Source organism: Kogia breviceps, chromosome 15 (assembly GCF_026419965.1).
Source record: "Kogia breviceps isolate mKogBre1 chromosome 15, mKogBre1 haplotype 1, whole genome shotgun sequence".
NCBI lineage: Eukaryota > Metazoa > Chordata > Mammalia > Artiodactyla > Physeteridae > Kogia > Kogia breviceps.
Genome location: NC_081324.1, coordinates 50734393 through 50747294, shown reverse-complemented (window position 1 = coordinate 50747294; position 12902 = coordinate 50734393). Strand labels below are relative to the sequence as shown.

Genomic DNA, 12902 nt, shown 5'->3' with positions numbered 1-12902 from the left:
GAAGCAGCTGCGTTGCAGGCATACCAAGCAGAACCAAATTCGACAAACCCGGGGAGAGGCCAGCCTGTCCTTATTTTGCCCAGACTCTGCCTGTTTGCTTTACGGGCGGGGTTCACACAACACACCCTGCTTCGTGGGGCCCCCTCATTCCTACAGGAGAGGGGGCGATTTCCTCTGAGGCCGGCCTGAGGGTCAGAAAGCTAAAGACATTGCTCCCACCCTGCTCTTGTGTCCAGCAACCCTCCAAGCCACGTCATTCTCAGGGACCATAATTTTATGCAGGATGTGATGCTGTGTCTTCTGTGCCCAGCTACAGCAGATTGATAGTTTTGGTAAAACTCGCTGTGTATTATGTGCCCAGTGACCCGTTTTTCTGTGAACACTGGGCCATGAAGCTGAGGTATGTTGCTCCAGAGAAGAGGTGAAACATCCAAGGGACAGAGAAGGAGTTGACAGGAAGGAGGGTGGTTCCTTCTGGACAGAAAGGAAACTAGAAAACCCTTCTAGTGCAGGAGGGAGGCACTAGAGAGGAATGGGGGAGGCAGGGTCATGAGTGTCTGTTTTCCTCCTGCTCTGGGTTGAATCCGGGTTGGGTAAGCTAGGGTGCTAGAAACACCCAGATAAATTATAGTGAATTCCAGATAGGAAAGGATTTTCTCCTTTTCTTGGAATGAAACCCAGGAACACTGCAAGCCCCCTAAGGAGCTCTGCGCTTGGCTGGTGCCTCACAGGTAGAAGAGAAAAGGCCGTGGGAGCCGTCTGGACCCATGTTGGACATGCCCCCAATACCCTGGGCCCACATCCCCCCAGGAGTCCCTGCCTGCCTGCCTGCCGGAAATCAGAAGTGCTGTCTGAACAGCGGCCTGGAGTAAGCCTGGGTTGGGGAGATAAGGCCACGGGACGTCAGGGACATAGATGACGGCAGGGCCCACATATGGTGGGCCAGCTGCACCTTCGGGGACCAATGCAGGATGCTCAGGGACCAGGGAGGCTGACAAGCCAGCACAAGGAGCAGACACGAGCATCCCCACCCCAACTCCAATGCCAGGGTGATAGTCTGACCTCTGAGAACTTGGGTCACCTGGAGAGAAGGTCAGGAAGAGGGAGAACCCAGAACTGACTAACCTTAACCTCAAACGCAATTAAGGTAATGGGACCCAAAGAGACTGCCTTAGTCAGATAAGACTGAATTATTCATCAGTGGGACTGCGGGCTGAAGAGCAAGATGATTCAGGTACAGAAGCTAAAGTTTCACTTTCTGCTGGAGGATATCATTTCAGCTCCTGCCTGCAGCAGGCACAGGGTCACTGCCCACTGCTGTCCTGGCAAAGGGACAGAGGACCAAGACCTTTGAGTGGGGTGATGGCAAATCAGGAGCCTAGAAGGATCTGGGGGAAATCCAGCTGGCTACAGCCCAAGGGTTGTGGGCAGGGCCCCGGGAGACCAGACAGAGGGTCTGGGCTCCACAAAGGATTTTCCTGGGCTCAGGTGCGGATGCACTTTCCCCTCCTGCCCGCTCTGGGTTCATCTGTTCTTTGTCATCGCCACCAGAGGGCAGGCAAGGAAAGGCAGCCAGTAGGCTGTTCCCCGTGCTTTCCAAGGGTTTGGTTGTTTTTAGTTAAATTCTATTAATTGACACTAATATGTGGGAAAGTGCTGAGAGGTGCTATATTAGCAACAACTATTAATAACAGTAATGTTTCGATATTTTATCAAATGTTATCACCTTAATTGCAATAGTCATAGTAGGTAGAAAAAGAAGTCACCACTTCCTGGTTGTGAGAACTTAGGGAAGTTCCTCTGAGACTCATTGTCCCCTTCTGCAAAAACATTAGCCTCACAGAGATATTTGTGAAGGAGAAAACATACAGAAATGTGCTAAGCACAAGGAGTGGCCAACAGATGCTTAGCAAATGGATGTGAATATTATTTATCATGAAAAACAGTAAGGAATTTAATTTGTACTTTTGTCTACAAAGCATTCCATGTGCTTTATTTAATTTGATTCTCCCAGTTACCCTGTGAGATAACTGATAGAGCAGGTAGGAATGATTGGGAAAATGAGATTGGGGGGAAACCTGTGTATTTCCTTACTGGTGCTTACTTCTCCAAAGTTGATTTTTTTTTTTTTTTTTTTTTTTTTGGTGTGTGTGTGGTACGCGGGCCTCTCACTGTTGTGGCCTCTCCCGTTGTGGAGCACAGGCTCCGGACGCGCAGGCTCAGCGGCCATGGCTCACGGGCCCAGCCGCTCCACGGCATGTGGGATCCTTCCGGACCGGGGCACGAACCCGCGTCCCCTGAATCGGCAGGCGGATTCTCAACCACTGCGCCACCAGCGAAGCCCACCAAAGTTGATTTTTGAACCCAGGAAGTTGAATGTGAATTAGAGAACTCTTGTCAGATCCAATTACTTATCAGTGGATTATCTAGTTTGTGAAGAGGAGAGGTTTTCCTCTTCCGTACACCTCAATTTCTGCTTTGTCATATATTTTCCTTCTATTACAATACTCAGAATCTTCATTGTGAAGATGGCTTCATAATAAAAATGAGGGCAATTAAGTCGATTTAGCTTCTTTTTTTTGTAGAGCTTTGGAGAGAATCGGAGTAGGAAAAACATCTGAAAATATTTATGTAAGTTTTAAAATACTTCTTGACAAAATTATACAGTTTTAAAGTATATTAAATCAAAGAAATTGTCATGAAGTAGAAGTTACAATCTCAGCCGCACTTTTTTTTTTTTTTTTAAGAAATAGAACATTTAGCTTGAAGAAGATGGGATTCACTGGGGTTATGACAGCTGTTGTGTACTATTTGTGTGCATAACAAGTGGAAAAAAATTTAGACTTATTTTGCATACCAGTGGTACACTGGCTCAATGTAAGAAAGGAACGATAAGGAGGGCTGGTTAAAGACTAAATGAGCTGATGAGGTAGTAATGAGTTCCCCATGCCTGGAGAGGTTTGACAGTGGCTGATTACCAATCAGCTTCTAGTACCTGATGGATGGTTAAGTAGGGGACTTTTGCAGTTTCTTCCAGCTCTGTTATTCCCTCATTCCAGTTGAGATATTTTCAAGTCTCCCCTAATATATTTTTATAGAGAGGTCACAGCATGAGATGGAGTATATGATGTGATTTGTATTAGAGACTAAATTTTACTTGGTCTTATTTAGGCTCCTAAAGATGATGTAGAAAAAAGAATTAAAACCATAAAGCCATTCTCTCCCATGGCAATAAGTGATTAAGTGGCACTAGCTCTTTGGTTCTACTGCCTTCCAGTACCTATACTTAGGCTACTTCACCTGCAGGCTTGAGCCAGACAGCAAGTGCTGGGGACCAATTCTATTCTAAGTTGGGGGTTCAAGAGATTATAAGGAATCTCATCAGTAACAGGGGGTTCAATATGGAGACACCTTTGCTACCGGCCCTGGAGCCCATTTCTCAGTACTGGGTCCCTCTACTCTGTGTCCTTGGTCCAGCAAATGAATCTGTAAAAGATGTTACTAGATGCCTGCATTGCCCACACCCTGACCCATTCTCCCAGCCACAAGTGATCGGACTGCGGATGGGCAGGCCAGCCAGTCCACTGTGGCCCGGAGGGCAGGGATGAGCTGCGACAGTGACACGGCTACGCCAAGAGCCTGGGAGTCTGACCTGTAAACTTGGGGACCACATACAAGATACATAGGCAGAGGAAGCTGATCAAAATGAAAAGGAGTAGGGAGAGAGACAGAGAGGAAAGAAGGGACTTTGAGATGACAGAGACAACTTGGCTTACGAGGGAAAGAGAGCAGCCCTGATTTCTGATGGGTTTTCTATTCCAGGAAGGCCTGGATGGAATAGAAATGATAATACCATACCTAACATTTACTAGGTACTCAGTTTATACTGGCCACTGCATGAAGAGTTTTGCAGGGATTATTATTTTTTTAAATTCTTACAGTATTCCTATAGCAAAGGTACCATTATCATCATGGTTTTACAGGTGAAAAAAATGAGATTCAGGGAGAGAAAGTGATTTGTTCAAGGTCATACAGTTCATAAGCAAAACTGGGACTGTGTTTCATTTTCTTATCCCTATCCCCGTAACTACCAAGTTGCTCACTTCCCCCATCCGCAGTCCCAGCCCCGAGACATGGCTCTGGCTTCCTAGCTGGCTCTTAGAATCCTCCTGTCCTGCTCAGGAGCCCGGGCCCTGTATTGGAGCCTTGTTCCAGTTCCCAGTCACTGATCACCATGCCCTGCAGCCTTCCAGGCCTTATGGGCACTCTGCCCAGGCCACAGGGTGTCCTCTGGCAGTCAACACGGCTTTTCTGAGAGTAGAGGGCATGCAAGCAGCAGGGCCTCCCTACTGTGGTCCGCGCCCTTCTCCGAACCCTCAGGACACTGCACCCATCTGCTGACTCTATGTTGAGCGTTGCCCACCACTGGGTTGCCCTCCAAGCTTACAACTTGGGAGAAAGGATACTGTCTGGGTCCCAGCATCTCTGCATACAATTCCAAACCAAGGTTTCTGATAGAGAAGGCACTTTATGAGATGGCATTTCGGTCAGGCTTCAAAGAAATGCTGATTAGCAGATTAAGAGGACTAGACGGAGATGAGTGATGACAGGCCAACCTCAGCCCCAGGTAAACAGAGCCCGACCTTCGCCACTCTATAAAAGCATCATGTTAATGGGCTGCGTGAGTTGAGTTGGGAAAAATACATGTCAAAGCATTTTGTTGGTAGAAAAACAGACTAACTAGCCGTCTCAGCTAGTGATTAAAAAGATTCGAGTCATATCAATTCTACTTGGTGAGGACACATAAAAAGAACTGAAAATGAGGTTTTATTTTTTTAATTAATTTTTTTGTGTGTGGTACACGAGCCTCACTGTTGTGGCCTCTCCCGTTGCGGAGCACAGGCTCTGGACACGCAGGCTCAGCGGCCATGGCTCACAGGCCCAGCCGCTCCGCGGCATGTGGGATCTTCCCGGACCGGGGCACGAACCCGTGTCCCCTGCATCGGCAGGCGGATTCTCAACCACTGCACCACCAGGGAAGCCCGAAAGTGAGGTTTTAAATGACTGTGGATTTCAATGATGTCTGTGACTCTTTACCTCTTTACTCACGACAGCTTAGAAGGGAAATTTTTCAAGTTTCAAAACAGTAATTTAGTCTTTCCAGGGATAAAAAATTAAAAAGAAAGAAAGAAAAGAAAAGGAAATTAGTCATTCCAAAATCTGCCTATGGCTTGCTTTATGCATATGATTCCTTCTACAAGAGTACTAAGGTTTTCAGTTAGTTCTTCAGTGATAGAATTACAAGGAAAAGTCATTTCTACTACCGTTCAGGTTCCCTGAAGCTCAGATCAAATGTTAGCTGAATAATTTCAATGCAGCTTCATTCACATCCTGGCACAGTGTACCATAAAATGTCAGGACTCCTTGGAATGGCGAAGCAAAAATTAGAAATCAGATTTATCTAAAAATATTAAGAAATTAAACCAGGCAAATATCCTTGTCCTTATTTTGTAAATTCAAGAATTTTCTGGGCTTCCCTGGTGGCGCAGTTGTTGAGAATCCGCCTGCCGATGCAGGGAACACGGGTTCGTGCCCCGGTCCGGGAAGATCCCACATGCCGCGGAGCGGCTGGGCCCGTGAGCCATGGCCGCTGAGCCTGCGCGCCCGGAGCCTGTGCTCCGCAACGGGAGAGGCCACAACAGTGAGAGGCCCGCATATCACAAAAAAAAAAAAAAAAAAAAAAAAAAAAAAAAGCATTTTCTGACAATGATTCAATGTGTCAGCTGAGATTTCAGAATAAAACATTGGCTTCCAAATGTCCTACCTATATATAACCGTCTACCACGTACAGGCCATTTTAATGGAAACTTTTAATTAGACTTTTTTTTTTTAACATCTTCATAACTTGTGACAGTCAGCTGGGGTTGATATCACTTTTGCTGTATTTCTGACACTTCTTGTTTTCTTGGAATGGAATTAAACATGCAAAGTTTACTCTTTTACAGAAGACAGAACTTGGACTAGTCTGACCTGGCTAGATCACCTTTAACTATAAGCTTGTGGTAGTAAAAAGATTATGGTGTGAGGGTACAAAGGGGTTACTGCTCTCTATGAAATGGAAAAATTTCATCGCTTTTCCCCCCTAAAGCAATTCTTATTTTATAAAACACCTCTCCCTAAATAACAATCTTTTCAGATATGCACACTCACAATTCCAAACAGTTGCATTAGATGCAGTTGTTGGAAGGGCATGTCACTTGCTCCTTGACCCAAGGGTGGGCTCCTCCCGCTCCCAGGCTGAGTCACCCACTTTGCCCCGGTTATCCTCACTCCTGAGGGATGAAATACAGCTGCAGTGTGTTGTGGCTACCATGGCACTGCTGGCTTACTCTTTAACTTCTTGGCTTTAATGCCATCACACGACTCAATTTAGGGTTAAATGGACATAATTCAGGCAACATTTGAAATATGATCTCTTATGTCAACTTGGTTTTTTACAAACAGTACCTTAGGCATACAAATAATGCATCTTTACAACCAGAGTTTTTGAAGTGCCAGATGTACAGAGAGACCATCTTGATAATCTCTCATTTCTAAATTCACAGTGGTACCCTCAATAATGGCCTCCAAATCAAACTTAAGCAATCTAAAATAAATTCTTTTCATTAATTTTCAAAAATGAAGACTCTGATTCAGAATCAATCAATGATTTCAAAGTAAGAAAGACCAACAAGAAAATACTAAATTCCAATTCCCAAATGTCAACATTGGAAGGTATGGAAGTGCTATTTTTTTCTAAAAGCATCCTTTCCCAGGAGTATTACTGGGGCCATCCAAACCTAAGAACATCTTTAAAATTCTAAAATTATGATCTTATATTCATAGCACTGTCTGTCCCATGACAAGTGCTCAAGAAATACAGATTGAACATTGAATAAAACAATTATCAAAATTTGGGAACTTGAAGATATTATCAGGATCATTTTGTCCAGCCTTCTAATTTTCAGATAAAGTAACAGAGGTCCAGAGAGGTTCATTTACTTGTTCAAAACCACACAGCTAGTTAGTGGCAGAGTTGGATCTAAAACTCAGGATTCCTGACCTCCAATCCACTTTGCCCAAAGGCTCTTTCTTTTCTCAGGTTCCTTATGCACTTGGATTTCTAAAGCCTGAAGAAGCCTGTGGCCAAGAGCTCAGGCCGACCTTAAGGTTCCTATAGCTATTCACTAACGAGCATACAGGTCTTGCCATATCAGGCCACATGACAGTGGGAATCTGCCTGCATGTCATTTACTGGTAAGTTATTAGCTTGTTTTCCCTAGAAAACTACCTTTAAAGTAATGTTACTTTAATCTGAAATGTTTCGTTAAAAACAAATGGATTAGTGCAGAAATAGTTATGAGAGGCTAATTATAATGCCTTACATTTGGATGGTTCTTTACCATTTATAAATGTGGCCTGTATTACCTTGTAGTCCTGTTCCTTTAAGTATCAGTTAATTGATTTGCCAGATAACAACTTCTTTTGGTAAATGAAGTCTCAATGGTGGTGTAATCGTGAGAGATGAAGGTGCAGAACCCAGTAATGATTCCAAGAACATGGACTCCTCTTTGGCTCAGCACAAGTGGTGGGTAAGAGATAAGGCAGCATATCAGCAGAGGGACCGAGCAAGGGCAAGGCTACCTGACCCGCCTCTATTTACCTATGTCCCAGGCTAGCCTACTCTCCTGACCCAGTACAGCCATCATTTATTTGAACAGGAGGTGGCAGAGTATGTACTTGACCTCAGACGTGACACATCCTGAATAGTTGTGTCAGCCTGATTTCATAGGCTTTCCGGTGAGCCCAAGGCAAAGAACGCGGAAAACCTTAATCAAAGATGAACTTTTACCCAGAGGCAAAAGGGTTTACAGACACCCAGTGCCGACCGGTTATCCTAGGCACGTGCTGCCGCAGGCCTGCAGGCCCGCCGGCCCGCCCGCCTACCGCGCCATGCGCTCGCGCAAACATTACCTGCCTGGGCTGGTTGACTTTTGCTCCTGAGGACAACAGTAATCGAATCACATCCAAATAACCACCTTGGGCAGCTAGGAAGAGTGCGGTGGCTCCATCCTGACAGAAAGCAAATTGAAAGTGTTAACAAGTCATCTTTCACATTTATTAAAAAAGAAATTCGATTTTTATTTCCTCCCCTCCCCCCCTTTTAACATGTGTGGCGTTTTCTTCATTGAAGAACCGTTCTAAAGCATCACTCTAAGTCAGGCTGAAAGGTAAAGTTTAAAATAGACAGTTATGGGCTTCCCTGGTGGCGCAGTGGTTGAGAGTCCGCCTGCCGATGCGGGGGACACGAGTTCGTGCCCCGGTCTGGGAGGATCCCATGTGCCGCAAAGCGGCTGAGCCCGTGAGCCATGGCCGCTGAGCCTGCGCGTCTGGAGCCTGTGCTCCGCAACGGGAGAGGCCACAACAGTGAGAGGCCTGCGTACCGCAAAAAAAAAAAAAAAAAAAAAAAAAAATCTAGGTGAAATTCATTACCGTATTCATTGATCAGACAAACCATCATAGAGACCCAGAAAATAAAATAAAATAAAATAGACAGTTGTATAAGAATGAGTTATGACATATGTAATGCCTGTTCACGCTATAAAATCTTGGTTATACAGCTTATGATACATCTAGTTGGAAAACTCAGGTTTTCCAAATAATCATCATTTTCCTCTGTCTGCATAGGTTTCTCATTAGCTGCCTTCTGCTTTTGTTGCATGATCTGAGTCCACCCTCTTGTATTTAGATTTAAAAAACATACACATTTAATACAATTTTCCATTGCAGTCCTTTTGTCACTAAGAGCTAAGTGTTCATTAAAAAAACAAAAAACAAAATAAAATCTGTTAATAAAAAACAAAAAAGAAATCCCTCAGATCTATTTTGTGTGCTCTAATGAACTGGGAATGAAAAGTATCCTTTTAATTAGATATTCCCTACTCCTTTCTCTTTCCTGCTCCCTTATCCATGTTCTCCCAACATGCAGTTCCTCTAAGCTTTAAAACACAAGATGCTTCCAGAATACCCACGCTGGTAAGAATGTCCATGAATTCTCTCCATGCCAGCCCAGCAGACGCCAACAATACCTATACACACAACTAAGCAGTCGTGCAGAAAAAGTCCAAAGCAAGTGCTTGTTTCCAATTTTCTTTAGTTTTCTTTTTAACTGGGCCTGTACATCTTCTGGGCATTTCTTTTTTCTTGAAGACGTATCATTGGTTAATTTCAGAAAGTACATCGGTCAGTCGAGAGCACGCCTCCTGTCCAGGTGCTTACTTCACACAGACAGCATTCACACAGGACAGAGTGAGCCTCATTACTTTCAGACCTAAGTGGAAAACTAGTTAACCCAGCTAATTACCACCCCTCACGTCAGGAACACTAACCACAGGATCAAAGCACCTTCCCTACAAGTCCAACCAGGCAGAGGGTGCTGAATTTCCAGTGGGTGTCAGCTGAGCTGCCAGACTGCCCTCAACGCAATCATTAAAAAAGTAATCAGCCTGTACAGATTCTTTCTTTGTTTTTGGCGGTGCCACTCGGCATGTGGGATCCTAGTTCCCTGACCAGGGATCAAACCCGCACCCCTGCAGTGGAAGCTCGGAGTCTTAACCACTGGACCACCATGGAAGTCTCAGCCTGTACAGATTTTTAAGCAAATGTTTGATATGGGGATACAATTTTCAGTTGTTCCTTACTGTGTTGCCACAGAAAGTCTTCCCTGCCCTTAGCAGCTGATAACTCTTAGGAATTTTCCAAAACGAATCTCCATGCATTGGATTTTTTTTTTACTGTGTGTTACACATTTCTGTTCCTAGAAGTTTTCAAGAATCATTGACATTCCCTGCCTCCTGCCCTGTATTTCAACTGTTTTTAATGGAAACATTTATATTTGGACTGTTTAGATAAGGGTAAAAGTCTTAATACAAAATGGAAGTTCTGGTGCATGAAATTTCTAGGTTACCTTATAACAGAGAGGAATTTACCATGGGAATGGGATCTCCCCAAACTCTACATTTCTATAATTAAGCGTTGCTTCAAGGAGCCTTATGGAAGAATGTTATCTAACAGTAAAAAAATCTATACCCACAGTCAATTTGGATTGCTGACTATTAATGGTAATGCTATGAAAATCATAACCCATTTTCCTTTTCCAAAGACAGGGGCTCTTCCTATTCAACCTGCTCATACATATACACACTCTCAGATACAACTTCACTATATACAGTTGAAGAAATACAGAGCCGCAGACCCCTGTTTCTCAGATGTGGGCACATGTCAGAACCACCTGTTGCCCAAGCTGCCCTCAGAGACTCCAGCTTAGCTGGTCAGGGGCAGGCCCAGGAAGTGGAATTGTTTTTTTTTTAATGCTCCCTGGTTCTAATGGACAGCCAGAGTTGAGAATCACTCCTTCAGACCACAGTCATAGTTTAGTCATTGAACCAGGAATGTTACAGGTTCACAGAGTGGTAACAGATTTTGAAGTGCAAAGCCTAAGACTAGTTTCTATGGATTTCAAAGAGGCCGGTGATTTGTCAGAAGTATCTGTGTAAACTCTGGAAAGGGTGTTCAAGTGGAAAAGTTCACACCTACACATCCCATTGCACATCTATGAAAGTATGGCACCCCTGGGCATAGGGCTCATGTCTAGTGGTACAATAGCCTAAAATATGGTTCCTAGACAGCTGCAAGCAGAAATTCTTCCACTCCTCACCATGAGACTGTCAACTCACTTAATCTCCCCATATTTTATTTTTTCCTCCAAAACCAGAATAACATTTGCCATAAATTCTATGGAATTGGAGTGACCATTAAAAATGCCTGGGTAATATGCTAATTGCCAATTAGCTGCAAACAGACCCACACTGGTAGTGGATGCCTTTCAGGGTCAATGGCGTGCATGTATTTCAGAGGGCTTCATTCACCCATCCTCACTTCTCTTCCAAATAACTTGATTTCTCCTTTTTTGTGTTCTTCCTCCCAAATAACTCTACAACAGGAGGACTTACTTTGGTTTTCAGTAAGTCCATACACTGGGCTTTTCATGTTACAAATAAGTATGTATCACATTATTTCTGAAGCTCTTAATTACATAGGTACATGAAATATATCATATGTGCAAGAGATTTAAAAGGGCAGAGCAAAGATGGGTAAATAAGATTATGGGTTTCTACATAGAAAAAGCTCATCTGGTTAACTCTATCTTTTTCTTTTGATGTCTCAGATGCCACTTTTTTTTTTTTTTTTACCCATATTCAAACTGTTCTTTATTATGCCTAACATGCATTGATACAATTGTAAGCTGCAGGTCACCAAGGAATATTTTATTGGTTCTTCTTTTAGTTTAGATCCATGAGATGATCAGACAAGAAATTCTGGAGCAAGTCCTCAACAGGTTTGTTACCAGAGGATCCTCCCCCATCACTCATTTCATAGGTATTGAACTTTGGAAGGGTGGAAAAGTTGTCAGAAACATTTAAATTTAAATGTCATAATGCTTTTGGTCCTGGAAAAACAAAATTAATGATACAGTAGACTGACATCTTTAATGACATCTTTGATTATGATAAAACGTAAATGCATTTATATTGTCTATGGTTGTCAAGAAGGAAAGGAGCATATAACTAATGAGTGAAACTTCTATCTTGCATCAACTTTCTCTCTTTTTTGTTTTAATACTTCTCAGGTGAGTGCTGTCCTTCTACTGTCACTCATTGACCTCCCGTTCTCTTAACCCTTGACATTCTGACTTCAGTACTGGTCTCTTTGGTGACCTCTGAGTGTTTTGCTCTTTTAATATATATATCCTAATGCCTAAAGCCACTGGTCTTATCTTAAGCACCAACTTTCTTAATTTCTATGTCATTCTACACTGTTTACAACTCCCCTGAAGTTCTCTGATAACTGTAATAATCTGCATCAGATGCCACTTCTGGAATCGGAATTTAGACTGCGATGCTATGTGTGATGAGGGAATGAGCAAGTGTCCCCCTGAGAGCCCCCTTGAAACACACTCACATAAAGTTGGTCGTGGATGTTGGCTCCGTGCTTCAGCAAGGTCTCCACCACCTTCATGTGCCCATACTGACTGGCGGCCAGCAGGGCAGTGCCTCCATCCTGCGGTCATGAGAAGTTTAAACGCATTAGAAACAGTGAGAGCACAAATCTTAACGAGCAGATGCTCTTCACATGGTGAGAACTTTGGAAAAGAATTTCCCATACATAACAGCAAACTCACTTTTCCTCTTTTATCTTTTACTTTGTCTTTATAATCATGACAGAGTTCATCTTAAGGACATCATTATGTTGTATACTGGGGTGACTTGCTTGAGATATATTATAGCTATTTGCTAAGTTATTATAATTAATTTAGAAATTTCTCATGTCAAACAGAGAATCAACTCTTTGCCTCTCAATAAAGGAAACATGACAGGAAGTCTGTACCAATCAACTGTGTCTTGGAATCATCAGAATCATCTCCTGTAGTTTCACCAGAGACCCAGCTGACAAACATCGGCTTCTCCCTGTGGGTCCACCCAGTTGTAGGTCTCTGAGATTAAGGTGTTTTTAGGGAGTAGCCCTCTTGGGCCCCTGCCTTCACGGGATGAGATCTGCATGCACTGAAAGCGGGGTAACTGCAGCCTATTCCATGTACTTTTCACTCTCCTACTTTGCATTTTCCTTTGAACATGTGCCAATTTGTCCAGACCTCTTTTAAAATGTGGGCGCTAGGACTCAACAGAGCACTACAAAGTAGATGCGGCCTGATGGGACATTCCTTGGTTCCATTTCCTCTACTTTTATCTCTCCACCTAAATTAGAATTAGCTTTTACGCCAACCACACCAAATAGTGACTCAC

General features: G+C 43.5%; 1 protein-coding gene across 7 annotated transcripts in view; it reads right to left on the bottom strand.

Moving 5' to 3' along the window:
* Positions 1-12902, bottom strand: part of ANKRD29 (ankyrin repeat domain 29) — a 44608-nt gene that overhangs the window by 10672 nt on the left and 21034 nt on the right. For all 7 annotated transcript variants that reach the window (XM_067015991.1, XM_059040870.2, XM_067015990.1 and 4 more), the window contains 2 exons: positions 12061-12159; positions 8014-8112 (listed from right to left, as the gene is read on the bottom strand). In XM_067015991.1, the coding sequence (XP_066872092.1) occupies positions 8014-8112; positions 12061-12159 (198 nt within the window). The remainder of the gene's footprint in view (positions 1-8013; positions 8113-12060; positions 12160-12902) is intronic.